The sequence below is a fragment of the Stegodyphus dumicola genome, chromosome 2 (assembly GCF_044657685.1).
Source record: "Stegodyphus dumicola isolate Sdum_Otavi_A_Nest chromosome 2, ASM4465768v1".
NCBI classification, from domain to species: Eukaryota; Metazoa; Arthropoda; class Arachnida; order Araneae; family Eresidae; genus Stegodyphus; species Stegodyphus dumicola.
In genome coordinates, this window is record NC_140769.1 from 285,442,247 (window position 1) to 285,456,802 (window position 14,556).

At 34.9% G+C, this 14,556-nt stretch overlaps 1 protein-coding gene across 5 annotated transcripts in view; it reads right to left on the reverse strand.

The window, feature by feature from the left end:
* The window catches only part of LOC118204559 (MAM and LDL-receptor class A domain-containing protein 1-like), a 149,080-nt gene that overhangs the window by 23,633 nt on the left and 110,891 nt on the right, over nt 1-14,556 (reverse strand). For all 5 annotated transcript variants that reach the window (XM_085812244.1, XM_085812242.1, XM_085812240.1 and 2 more), the window contains 3 exons: nt 8,892-9,211; nt 5,219-5,303; nt 5,109-5,138 (listed from right to left, as the gene is read on the reverse strand). In XM_085812244.1, the coding sequence (XP_085668370.1) occupies nt 5,109-5,138; nt 5,219-5,303; nt 8,892-9,211 (435 nt within the window). The remainder of the gene's footprint in view (nt 1-5,108; nt 5,139-5,218; nt 5,304-8,891; nt 9,212-14,556) is intronic.

The following is a 14,556-nucleotide window of genomic DNA, read 5'->3' on the forward strand; positions in this document are numbered from 1 at the left end:
ATTTCGCACCCCTCCCTATAAAAATCCCAAAATGTTTACAAATTTAATCATTTTGTCTCCCTGCCATACTATTTACGTGCAATAAATAACTTTTTTGTATTTCATTCCCTTCATGGTGTTGCAATTTTAATTGCCAGCAGTGTACTTATTAAAAAACACTGTGAAAGCCACGGTTTTTTATATCTAAAGGTAAGGTAGGTAATATTGTCAACAAGAAAGGAAAAATGGCATCAAGTAGAAAATTGTTTCCAAATACATATCCAAGTGGAAAAACGGAAAGTTTCGAATGTTGCAAAGGTACAACTGCTTTAAGAGAAAGCAAACAGCCATAAATTAAAATCCACTGTTAATTTCCTGGAAAAATCACTACAAGATACAGGTATTAAAACCATACCCTTCACTCATATCAATACTAAATCATTATCCTGGTGTAAAATGAAATCTCTTCGTGGATTTTTGCACTTTTAGAAAGCGGATAATCCAAACGTCAACCTAAAAACTTTCCTTGGAACGATGTTCAAGAGGAATTATATAAAACATCTCTTCTGATACTAAAAAAAGGCTTTGATGTCTCTTAAATTTATAGTAAAGAATAAAGTTTATCAAATACAATATTTAAAACGCAAAAATTTTGAGTAAAATATTTGTGTAAATACAATGAAAATCGTCTAAAAAGTGCGAGAACAGCCTTGTATTTGTCAGTTACCTGAGGAAATAAACAGCAGTAAAGAAAAAAATACTTTTGAATGCTTTTCTTTTGTTCTTTGATTATCTTTTCATAAATAACGTAAGACATGAGAAATATAGTTAAACATTACATAAACATAAAGTTATACATTACATACACACAGTTAACAAAGTTACACATTACTTCATAATTATATTAAAAAAACCACTAAAAATTCTTGAACCCAAAAAGTAGGATTTAAAATTCTCGATTTCTTGGAAAATGGGATATAGAAGATGTGTATTTTACAATCAATAATCTGACTAAGTAATATGAAACTAATCAAATTTTGTAATAAAATATTGATTTTAACAAATTTAAAATGCATCCGTTAAATCACATTTCTGAAACATATTTAATGATTAAGAGTTTAACCCTTAGCGCTGCGTTGGTTCCGCTAAGAAGCCGTCCGTCATTTGTTCCGTAACTCCGTAGGCTCCACTGCGAAGCCCAATGTTTTTAGCATGATTAGGCTTAAGATGTCGTCGGCGTTGGCAATTGTTATCTGTAGTTAAAACGTGCTCAGTCTCGCTACTGTTACGATTGAAACATTATTTGACCCATTTTATGGATAGCAACACGGAGAAAAATAATTATTGTGATGAGAATATAGAGTTGAGTGATAGTGAAGATGTGTTTGATTTTTCATTGTCAGAAGATATTGTGGAAGACAATGTTGATTATAATTTTGACACTTCAAGTAGTGGTTCCGAAATTATACTACCAAACAGACGACGAATGGTAGTTATTGAAAGTGAAAGCGAAGAGTCGCCGAAGACTTAGATGAATGGCGCGATGTCACGGAAGAATTGGATATTCCGGATAGAATACATTTTAGTGTATCGCCAAAGGCCACTAGACCAAAATTCCTACAAATATTGTACAGCCGACGCAATATTTCAAATTATTTTTCGCAAACGAACTGGTAAACGAAATTATAAAAGAAGCCAACAATTACGCAGAAAAAGTTCTAAAGAATAAATAAATATCTATTGATTCTATTTGGAAAACGTGGCGTGCGATGGAAGAGGATGAGTTTTGGACTTTTATTGAAGTTATTACCAATACGGGCAAGATACCCCTGGCGAATATGCAGGATTATTGGTCAGTTAAGGAGAATAGTCACATCCCTTTCTTTGGTAAAATATTTACAAGAGATGTATGCAGATATTCTAGATGCTGCATTCCGCTGCGAAAATGTGCCGGAGTTGCTGGTAGGCAGTGGTACAAAAACGTGCGGAGTGCTAAGGGTTAATACACTATTCGACCGTCAGAATTTACATTCTAAAGGAACACCTTACCTTTGAAAACAACAACAACTTCATTTATAGATTTTAGAGATGAAAATATTAGTTTTCCTTTAACTTGTTCCTTTAATACATTTTTTGGTCGCGGCTTCTCGTTCATAATATTCTTTTTACGAATACCCCGAACATAAATTCACGAATGTACGTTTTTGTGCAGGACACATGCAGACTGAAGGTTATTTAACAATTTAAACTTTTATTTTTAATTTCTTTCTGAACGTTCCATCACGTGGATAACATTTAAACTAATAATACTACGATCCATATTTAATCTGCAGCCCTTAGAATTTATCTAAATGCAAATTCAATAAAAATTGTTCAACATACGAAATCAGCTTTATATTAGAATAAAAAGTTTCACTATTGTAAAACATATATTCACAAAATAAAGTCAATGATAAAAATAGATTACCCTATTTCAAAGACAAAAATGACATCAATAATTTTTTTAACTCTAATTAATTCTAATTAATAATTAAAATTAATTTTAAATTCTAATTTCTTAAGACTAATACTTTTCTTTGGCTATATGAATTAATGAAGGAGATGCTAGCCTGCCATTTTATACATATGAAAGCCATATTAAAAAGCGACTAAATAACTGAATAAATAAACGCAAAGATCAGCTTTCACTGTGCAACTATATTTTACGTCAAAGTAGAACGAAATCCTTGTTTTTTCAAAAACTTCCTTTTATCTTGAACATTGAATATTTTACAAAAGAAAATTCAGTACATCCTTATTACAGCAGCCCCCAAAATTAAATTGCAAATCGACCCAGATACCTCGCTGCACTTACCTCCTGGTTGATTAGTGATTAAATTATAGAGGCCGCTATAATTAGGAGGTACCGAAAACTCTAATAGGGTTAGACTGAAATGATTAAGGATTTTAAATCTGCCAAAAATAACGTTTTTCAAGTGCTTCAGTTTGCATGTAAACTTTCACATAATCTGCTGGCCATTAAAATTGCAACACCATTAAGGAAAGCAAATACAAAAAAGATATTTATTGTACCTAAACAGTATGGCATGAAGACAAAATCATTCAATTTGTAAGCATTTTGGAGGTTTACAAAGGTGCGAAATCAGTAGAGACGGCTGCCACCTCTAGCAGCTAAAACAGCCAATACTGCTTTAGGCATGGAGTTGAGCTGGGCTTGGATGACAGAAATGGGCAACTCATTCATTGCTGCTTCAACTCTATACCACTCTTCATCAACCGGAGAGGGGTGGCGAGACAGTTTCTCCAGCAACCCATATTCAATGGGTGACACATCTGGACACCATGCAGGCCAGGGCAGCAATTGCGTACCCAATTAGGTCAGAACACGACGTGGGACAGGTGGTCTTGTATTATTTTGTTGGAAGATGGCGTTCGGGGGTCCTCGAAGATAGTGCACAAACACTAGACGTAAGATGTCAGAAATGCACCCATCTGGCGTTCAAATTACCGTCTATCCGAACCAGAGATGTGCGTGTCGTGAAACCGAATGGCTGCCGAAACCATCACAACAGTTGGAGAGTCCCTATCGAATGCAAGCAGGCGACGTGCGCTCTCCTCGGAGCCTCCAGACACGTATACGGCCAACAGAGTACTGCACGTAGAACCGGGACTCATTTGAAAGAGCGACACTATGCCACGCCTGAAGCCAGCTTTGTCGCTTGGCGCACCAGAGTCGAGGTCTCTCTCTATATACTGCATTGTCAAGGAAAGCCGAAATAATGGTCACCCTGCTGATAATCCACGCTGCTGCAAACGTCGACGCACCTTACGAGCTGATACTGAGCGTGCTGCAAATATGCCCGTTTTCTAACTAATGATCCGTAATGTGGTCTTACTGTTTTGCAGGGCTGACCTCACAATATGTCCGTCAGGTCTGGCGTTAGTCATGGGAGGACGTTGAGATGCTGCATGCAGTTCAGCATGACCCTCAGCAATCTATTCATTTCACATTCGCATGACAGTGGTTGGATGTTGACCAATGCGATCGGCGATATCACGGAACCATAATCCACACTTTCGACAGGCAATAATCCTGCCTCTATCGAATTTCGAAACATGCTGGTAAGCATTTCTTCTTATTCGTGGCATAACAAGATATTCTGAGCAAATTCCAACCTTACAAAGCACTTTCCGATTGAGAAATCCACTACACAACTTTTCTATTATGCAGTGCTTTAGATGTCGCTGAAATACTAATCATTTGCATATCTCTACTTCTTCCTTTCATGTGATTTTGACGTTCGTCAGGTCATTCCTTCCCGGCGTCGCAGTTTTAATGGCCAGGAGTGTAGATGTTACCGTGAAAAACCGAAATTGGAGAATGTCGACTTTCAGCGGAGAATATTAACATTCACCAAATACGTCGGTGAAAGATCGAATATTTCTTTACATTCTTGTACATTCGGACCCTCACCGGTGTATGTGGACAATCACAGATATGCCCTGGTGTAGGTCGAAAAGAGAGGAGTCTATGTACACGCTGCCATTCCAAAAGGAAGTGCTCCACAAATAAATGCAGTTGTAAAAGCAAGGATCTCTTGTGCAATTCAAAGTGTCATAATAGTTTAAGTCGTTGCAATAAATAAGATTTGAATCACATAATTTGGTAAGTTTATAACTTCTATTATTTTCCTTTCTCATTTTGAATGTACTGTGTGTTTTAAGTTCTTATATTCTTAAGTTCTTATTCTGAGTCTCCAGTGCGTTTTTTTCGCGAATGAATTACGGAGAAGGAAATATAATATTGTTATATGTTCAACATTCACCATTAGTACATGGTGAATGTCGACATTGACCGGTGTAAGTCAGAAATAAGGGTATTTGGAAAATATTTCGGACATACACCAAGCGACTATGTGAATGTTGACATTCACCGGTGAAAATCGACATTCTCCAGATTTCGGTGTTTCACAGTAACATATATACGAAATACTCAATTTCGCCGATGTTCTATAAATTATCCTAGTAAGTTATACTGTGGTTGATAATTTACTTCCAGCCTATTTCTTTAATGATAATTTTAATAAGAAATATGAGAAAAAAGCTAAATAATGTTCTAAGAAGCTTACCAATAACTGCTGTCGCTTTCAGAGGATGAGCTGCAAGAGAAAAATGTTTTAATAATATGAATATTTGTATCATTTAGTAAGATTATTCTAACAAATAAAATGATACGTACAAGAACAGTCACCATCAAAAAAGCTGATATCATCTAGAGCGATAACACCAACCCTTCCATCGCCCCAAATACCTTCAATAATAATCTGAAAAATAAGGCTAGTTAGAAAGGCGTGTAAATACCGTGAGAAAAAGAGAAACTAAGTTGAAAATAACTCTTTGTATGAGGTAGGCTCTCTTAGTTTAAAGAGTCACTTGCGTTTAATTCTTGGGATTTCTAATAGAAGTGCGAGGACGTTTTAGAACAAATAAAAGGTTTTTCACGTACAAATTTTATCGTTTTATTTTTTCCTTATTAAATTTATTCATTCATAATGACGCTATGTAAAACTGGTCGATGATAAAAAGAAGTAATTTGCCTAATTTATGATGACTTGTATTCCTAGTAAACGTTAAATCTATAAATGAATTACCAAGTGGTATTTGGGTAGTTACTTGGTATCATATTGAGATGGAAGTAACATTTCATAAAATCAAATGCCTTTCCATTTTGTTCGACGTCTTCATTGAAATCTCTCATAATAGGAATATATCTTACCAGTAATATTTTTATCGATTGATAAAATAGTCTACAGTTTAATAGGAAGTCGGTCTACAATCATAGTACAAATATATCTACATAATATTTATCATTAATAGGATATTTATCATAATAGGCAAAACGTCTACAGTTATAATAGTAGCTACAGTAACAATAGAAATATATCTACATAATACCTATCATCATAGGATACCTATCATCATAGGATACCTATCATCATAGGATACCTATCATCATAGGATACCTATCATCATAGGATACCTATCATCATAGGATATCTATCATAATAGGATATCTATCATAATAGGATATCTATCATAATAGGATATCTATCATAATAGGATATCTATCATAATAGGATATCTATCATAATAGGATATCTATCATAATAGGATATCTATCATAATAGGATATCTATCATAATAGGATATCTATCATAATAGGATATCTATCATAATAGGATATCTATCATAATAGGATATCTATCATAATAGGATATCTATCATAATAGGATATCTATCATAATAGGATATCTATCATAATAGGATATCTATCATAATAGGATATCTATCATAATAGGATATCTATCATAATAGGATATCTATCATAATAGACAAATAGTCTACAGTCATAATAGGAATATCTATAAGAATCTCTCTTCGATTGATAAAACAGTCTCACAATGTCTTGTCAGGATATTCAATGCGTTAAAAAAGAACATGTTCAAATCTCCTGAACTAACATTTGGTTGAATAAATACGGATGCTAGAATAAATCTTGACTGTCCATTAACAGTTACATAAACTATCTGCTTCTGAATCCTGTATTTCGTGCAAAATCTGCTACACTCGGCAAATTTCTTCAAACCTCGACACCGAAAAAAGGCATAATAAAATAGAAATAAAATAGGCGAAATAAGATAGGCGAAATAAGATAAAATGCTCCTCCTCATTGCCTGAAAGAGTGTTTTATCTATAGATAACAAGTTACTCATTTATAAATCCATTTTGCGTCCATTACTTTGTTATGCCTGCCCTGTATGGGACTACTCAAACAAAACCTGCAGGAGAAAACTTCAAACTGCACAAAGTTGCACTCTCACGCAAATCACCCACTCACAATGGTACATAAGAAATCGGAGAATTCACGAGGAACTGGGAGTTAGTTTGCTCAGATCTCATTACTACAAGATAGCTAAAAGATTTCACGAAAAGCAAAAATCCATCAACAATCCTGCTGTTAAAATTGCCAACTACGTTCTCAATGATCTTACTAATATCAACCGTCCACTAGCAATACTCAACCCCTGGATCATGTAATTCCCTGTCCGCTCTTATGCTTGTATTTTCATTGTGTATAACTATGTTGACTTATTTATTGCTAACTTATGTTTTTTGTGCTTTTTATGTGTTAATCCTACTACACACTACTTATATAAATTGCATTATGTTATTTTATGTAACGGGGGTAGATACCCCCCTTTTAATAAGTTTCTCTCATTGTATTAAATTGATATTTAAACATACCCTTCATTAAATCATTTAAACTGCATGAAAATGGCAATTAAATAATACAGGGTGCGGCAGGGAAACTTTCTTATTAGAAACGCGCGCCATCTAGCGGGTATCTAAAGTTTCATGTCATGTAGATTTAGTACCGATCATGCAGTGGACGAGATAGGAACGCGCATTCTCCGTGGAGTCGTACTTTTTAACGTACTGCATTTTTATTCGTATAAATTGGCAGTGGTACAAAAACTTAATCCGCGCGATTTTCTTTCACGGAAAAATGCATGCAAAGCAGTTCTTCACAATACACCTCATGATGCCCTTGTGTTTAGCGATGAGGCTCATTTTCATCGTTCCGGTTGCAGCATGCATTAAGCAAAACATCCGATAATGGAGTGGCATGAATCCCCGAGAATTTCATAAGCAGTCCCTCCATACAGAACGTGTGACTCTTTGGTGTGCATTGTCCAGAATACGCATTCATTGGACCATAATGTTTTACAGAACATTCGCCTGGACGCCTTATCTCCTTACAAGACGATCGTCAGTGGCCAGCGCGCTCGCCTGATTTAGCCCCGTATGATTTCCTTTTGTGGGCCTATCTGAAATCTTTAACTTCCAAAGACCCCGGCTCAGTTGAAGAACAATATTCAAGCTGCTATCGACAACATACCCGTATATATGTACAGCCCAGTAAGGCAATACACGAAAATACGTGTAACCATTAATTGTCATCGTTTACACTGATACACAATTTTCATTCTCAATGTATCATTTCTGTCAACGTATAGGTGTGTATGTATCATTTTTATTGATGTGTGCATAGCCCAGTAGAATAATGCATGATTATGTGTTTTCATTTATTGCCATCATTCGCATGTGTTTATGCATATCATTTCTAGTAGTTTATGTATAGTCATACAGGATGACACACGATTACCTGTATTCATTAATAGTCATCTTCTGCATTAATGCGCCAGTTGCACTATCAGTGCTTCATTTCTTTTAATGTATAAGTGTTTATTGTTTGCCTATATCATTAATCACTTAAACCAATGTACCTATACCACCAATGTACCTGTGTATGAAACTTTTTATTAATTGTATACTGAAGCATATATATGCACACGCCCTTGTTTGGCCACATCAATACCTCATATTCTCCATTAATATATTCCCGATGCAGCCCTCTCAGGAAGTCGATAGGGTTGCGTTGTTCTAAATAGCACCTATTTAATACCGGACGACACCCGATTTGTCATATTAAGCCGTCCAGGTGTCCGGGCCCTGCATTCACGTGTCACCTGGTAAAAATGGAAAGAAACTTTAAACCTCGACTATTTTAATGCATTGAACAGAACGGAGGCCACCTTAATGATACTATTTTTAAACCGTAATAAAAAAATCTTTAAGTGTCTCTCTATACCTTGGAAAACAAACTGATATCGCATATACTATTTGTGTTATTCATTTTTAAAAGAAGGTAGTTTCCCTGCCGCACCCTGTATAAAATGTAAAGCGTGTGGTTGTTCTGCGTCGGCTTATACCAAATGACAAAAAAACTCTGGATAATCATCAGCACAAGTTCTGATCTGTCCAGATTGTATTATTAGGTTAAATTTTACCTGGTACGGACTGCTAGGGGCAGCTCTGTCTGATCCCATGACAACAGGCGTTCTAGCTGTTTGCCATCTTTGGCCTTGATGGTTGTGCAACCTCCACAAAGTTGTGACCTTGCCTCCAGCCTCTCCTGCAGCGGATTTCACGTGGACTCGTAAACTGCCCAAGCTCGGTCCTGCAGGATCTATAGATCTTTCGTACATGAAATAATAAAAGGATAAACATCTTGTTCGACCAGTCGCTGAAAAGAGAGGACTTATTAACCACGCCCTTGTACCACCTCTCTGGGGTGCCTGTGGATTGCTCAGAAGATTCATATAATACCCTGAAATTGAAATGTAAACTTAATTTTTCAAAAATGCAATTGGAAGATAAAAAAAGAAATGTCAGTTTCATAAAATTTTCCAAAAGGCTTTCAAATTAGGCTTTTAAAAATAACGCCAATTTAAATTTGCTTTATTGCCTTATTTTAAATTTCATAAATGAGTCACATATGCACATAAAACATGAAAATTTAGAAGTTTAAAAATCATTCAAATATATATAATTATGATTTCATGTTGCCTATAACCACGTTATGGTGATATTGATTAACATTTTTCACATCAAGTGATTCTATTTATTGGCGTACCTCTTCAGTTGACAAATGTTGGTAACAAGATTAACTTTGTCCATGAAATAATTTTCCTACCATGAGTTTTTTTGAAAGTTTGAACAATAAATAAATGCTAATCTAGACAGATCAACTACGAAAGGTTATACTTTTAATCAACTATTCAGTTTAAGGGACTACTGATTATCAATAATTTATAAGATAGTTAATTATTGTTAATTTTCTTTACAGGATTGCTAATAGGACAAATTTATTTGGAGAACACCTGCCTCGGGAATTATAAAGAAAACTTTCAAAGGCAAACTGTCTCCTGTTATTCTAAACAAGTTAAGAACGAGAATGAAGTTACGAAATCAAGAATCGAGTTATGAAATCACGAGAAATAAGTTATGAATCTACTTGATTCCATCCTAAGGAATCGAGCACGGGTATTTACTGCAAATATAAACCAGGACATCAGCTATTTGAGTACTTGACAACTTTAACTCTTTGTTGCATCATGTCCACTCTAGTAGACAAAAGTTTAAATTTGTTTATTCTTCTGTAAATGACTTAACAGATTCCATTCCTGTTTTATTCATTCTATGTTATTAGAACTTTCAACTGTCGATACTAGATGGCTGTATAGCATCACTAAGTAAAGCACTGCTATTTGGAAAATGACTGCTACTTACATTTTCGTTATACTGCCATTTTTTATTCATAATTAGGAATTTTAGATATTTTATTTTAAATGTCAGTTTCAGAAAATTGTGGAGTGGATAGATAAAGATCTACCAAAAAGAGTGAATAGAAACCCAAATGTACTGCTTATCAAGCCAAAACACCACTGGAAATGTTTATGTTTGGCAAGGAATTAATTTCTAGGACATTTAACATTTAAATCAAATAGGTACAGGTTACCAAATCGTAGCAAAATGAATTCAATTCCAATCGACGAAATGAAGGTATTTTGGAGGATCTGTATGTACATGACAGTTGTAGATTTACCATTTAGAAGATGGTAATGATCTCTGCCAACAAGGCAGGAAATGATTTCAAATGCAATGACCGTAAATTAATGAAGAAGAGATTTGTATGCATGTACGTACTATATGCATGTTGTCCACTGTAGTGAACAAACTGTGGCCATTATTTAAAACGAAATTTGAATAAAATTAATGATTTTTTATTATTACTAAGGTTATTTTAAGTAGTAAAAATACAAACATTTTCGTTTAACTTCTCTAGATTATTTGTATGCAACAAAGGGTTAACAAAGAAAGCTACATCTAAACTAATTGTAAGCATAACAAATAAGAATTTTATAAATTATTTCTTTTAATTTCCGCTTTCTTATTTGAAAAGTTAATTTGCAATAAAATACTGATTTGATTCATTATTAAATAACTTCCGAATTCCTTACCATATCCGATTCATTGCAATGTCAGTAAACAAACAACTCTTCCCAGCGGTCGAGTTCAATGACGTCACTTGACTTATATGTATGGTTTTTCTCCCACCTTACTGTATGCCTTCGTGGTATAATTGCAAGTACGTCCGGCCAGTATTCGGAAGGTCCGGAGTTAAAGTCTCGGCAAGGGCGTAGATCATGTTTTCTGCTTCGAAAAATTTAATAATTTTACAGTGACGTTTGAACTAAAAGGTGGTGGACGATAATTCATCACCACCAGTATCTGGCTATTAGGTTGGTACATGCCTCCGCGATATAACTGGAAAACAAGTAAAGTTAGATATCCGAAGGTATCTAGACAAAAGATTAGTTCATTTTTCATATTTTCTGCTTCCATAAACATAATGACTATACATATAAGAGTGAGAGAAACAAATGCACTATTAAATTTAGTTGCTTAAAGGAACAGTTGCTTTAGAGGACACCGGCACCACACGCTCAAAGTGTTTTGGTCGGGAAGAACAAGCCCTTTTGCTTATTAGTCCCTTCGAGCCGGGTAGCGAAAACGCGCGCTTATCGCTGAGGCCGGCAGTGTCTTACGCGAGCGTCTCTCCAGGGCCGGGGGCTTTTTTGCTACTAAGCCTAAATCCATGAAATTTCCGAAGTATCAACGCATTGTTTAATAATGCTCTACAGAGTATTTAAACGGCTTTATAAATATTTTATATATATACTTTAATTACCTTATTTCTTGTTTAAATGCATATTTTAATTACTCACCATTCATTTTATGAATTTTAACATTATACACCTGAAAACTAAATATATCACTTAAAATTCTCTTTTCGTATGAAAAATTTGAAAACAGGGATCTACACACAGTCCTACGTTACATTCCTTGCAATCGCAATAACTCATTTGCCGTTTTGGAGGATTTTTCCGGGAATGTGAACAAACGAAGCATCGTCGTCTCATTTTCTTATCAGTCTCTTCTGAACAAAGTTTTGGAAAATGTCTTTCAGTTAATCTTTCAGAATCAATATCAGAATTTCAGAATCAATATCTGAAATACTTTGCATCATTTCTGCTATTTCATGCTCTGTTAAACATTTTCGACGCTTCGACATTGTAACGGTAAAAACAAAGAATTCACGTCTAACAAGATGTAATTATTTTCTAAAAACTGAACTGCAAACCGAAATACCCAACGCTTTAGAGCAAATAAAACTTCTCTACTTACAGTAAACAACCACCACGTGCGAATAAAGTGCGATTTAAAGAGACGTCATAAATCACGCCATTCGGAAACTTTTATTTCCCCGTTTGTTTATATAACCAAAAACACGTGTATGTGAGTAATGCTTCTCTCAGTTCGAGTAGAAGGTCTAATTTACATGTATTTGAAACCATATGGACATACAGTGCCATCTTGTGGCAGAAATTATAGTTTGAAAAACGTTCCAAAGTACTGGCACAAATACGTGACAGTCGGTAGAGAATGGAACAATCATCTGGCACGTATACGTGACAGTCGGCGCGAAGGGGTTAGTGGCCAAATCAGGAAACGATGGTAATGAATGCTTCGGCTTTCGTAGCTGAAATAGTCCGATTGCATAAAGTGTAGTGTTACCCTATTTTGCCATGCAAATATAAACCAATATTTCTCAAACCTCCTCGCGAATAGTCTTTAATGCCTGAAGCAAATAGTCTTTGGGTGTTTAGCCCATGGAGGTAAGAATAAAAGGAGGCGCCAACCTCGCACTACGACTGACGCAGGGCCTCCATGCTTTGACCTCAAGAGAGGGTGTTTTTCATTTACATCCAGAGCATTCTTCACAGCTCTTTTGCAGTATTTCCACACACGACAGTTCTACACCAATAGAAAATCGGGTACACTTCTGCATAAAAGAAACATTCATTGTTGGATGGGCAAAAGCATTTCGTATAGTTTAACATTTATGAAAAAAGTACATCTTGGTTCTTTTTCGATAAAATGCAACAGCAAATTATGAATTTGTTTTATAAAATTCTAAGCTACTGGACTACAAAAATATAGATTTTTGTAAACAAAATGTTTATGTTACATGTAAAGAATAAAAATTACCTTAACAATTACCTTTACAATGTCAAAATATTGCAAAATTATAACACATTTTAAAGCTCAATTTCCTTATCGCTAAGTGGGATTCTGGGATTATTCAATTATGACAAAGCGCATGAGGGCTATCTGCCTAAGGGAGGGATTCCTTCGGGGGAGGACTTTCTAAGGGAAACTGGCTGGTATACACGTTACACATGGGGAAAACCACGAAAACGCCCATGCAGCCAGCCCGTTCGCGGGATTCGAACCTCGGACCGATTGGATTGGATTATTGTAATTTGGCACAAAACCTGTCAAGGTTATCTGCGCCAGACAAATGGTAACAATGCAATTAGTCATTTGTAAAAATTTCTAGCTTAGGTAAAAAGAGATTACAGTCTATGATAAAAGCTGATATCTTTTAAAAAACAGGTTAAAATCTATTATAAAAGCCAATATCTTTTAAAAACAGAAACAAATTACGATGATGTATTTTTCCAATTAAATTTCCTAAGTCCAGTTCTGAACAATTAAAATGTTTTTGGCGAAAATAATTAAAACTCTGCCATTCCACCAAGAACCTTGGACCGAACTACCAGTGTTTAGCGTCTTTACCGCTCGGCCGCTATCGCTAAGTGGTGAAGGGCGAAATCTTTCAATGCCTTTAATAGAGTATTCGCTACTTTTATCTTCTAAATATCAAAATGCTTTTAAAACACACATTTTTTTTTTTGGCCTCCAGATAATATCGTAACATACTTTTTAAAAATTTTTAGAGGAGAGGTTTAATAGTTGCTCGTTTTAAACTCGTCATTTTACTTTTATGTAACTGAAAAGTAATCACTTTGGATTCATTAAAAATGAAATTACCATCAAATCCTGTAATCCGTCAAAATTAATAAATATGTAGGCTGATATGCTACTAAGTAAACTTTTCCATCATTTGTAACCACACATTTGTGTAAAATTGGACACAATTTTACAAATATGTGAAACAGAAGAGAAACATTTGCTAGTTCTACGGAAGTACTATGTGTGGTTCATATGAAGTGACCGTGTGAACGTGCCACATCATCAAAACAACCTATTAAGAATTTGAAAATAGGGTGAACGGTGGTGAAAACTGTATCCTGTCGAAGGAGGTCCGGTCGTGAATGGCCCTCTTATCCATTACAGATTGTTAAATGTTTCCCATAAAGTTTTTTTCTGCCCAGAAATTACAGGTTCAAGCTCGCTTATTTTTGCAAAAATATTGCAAACAATTGAATGCGTCTGTTGTATACAAAACTTATTTTACGGTCAGTGATTAACAGATTTGTAAGGAAAAAACAAAGTTCTTTCATTTTAAATTTTTTTTAGCAACATCTTTAATTGATTAAATGTAATACAAATTTATGAATGAAAAATTATCTATTACTGAATACTTATACCTCAGTATTAGTCTATTTTTGAAGCAGTTTCAAGACATTAAAAAAAAGGATCATAAATGTCATTAATCGGTATATCAATATATACTTTGCCCCTTCTAGATTAATAAATTTCAGCTGTTTATAAATTTAGATCAATTAGTTGTTCCAACTGCTT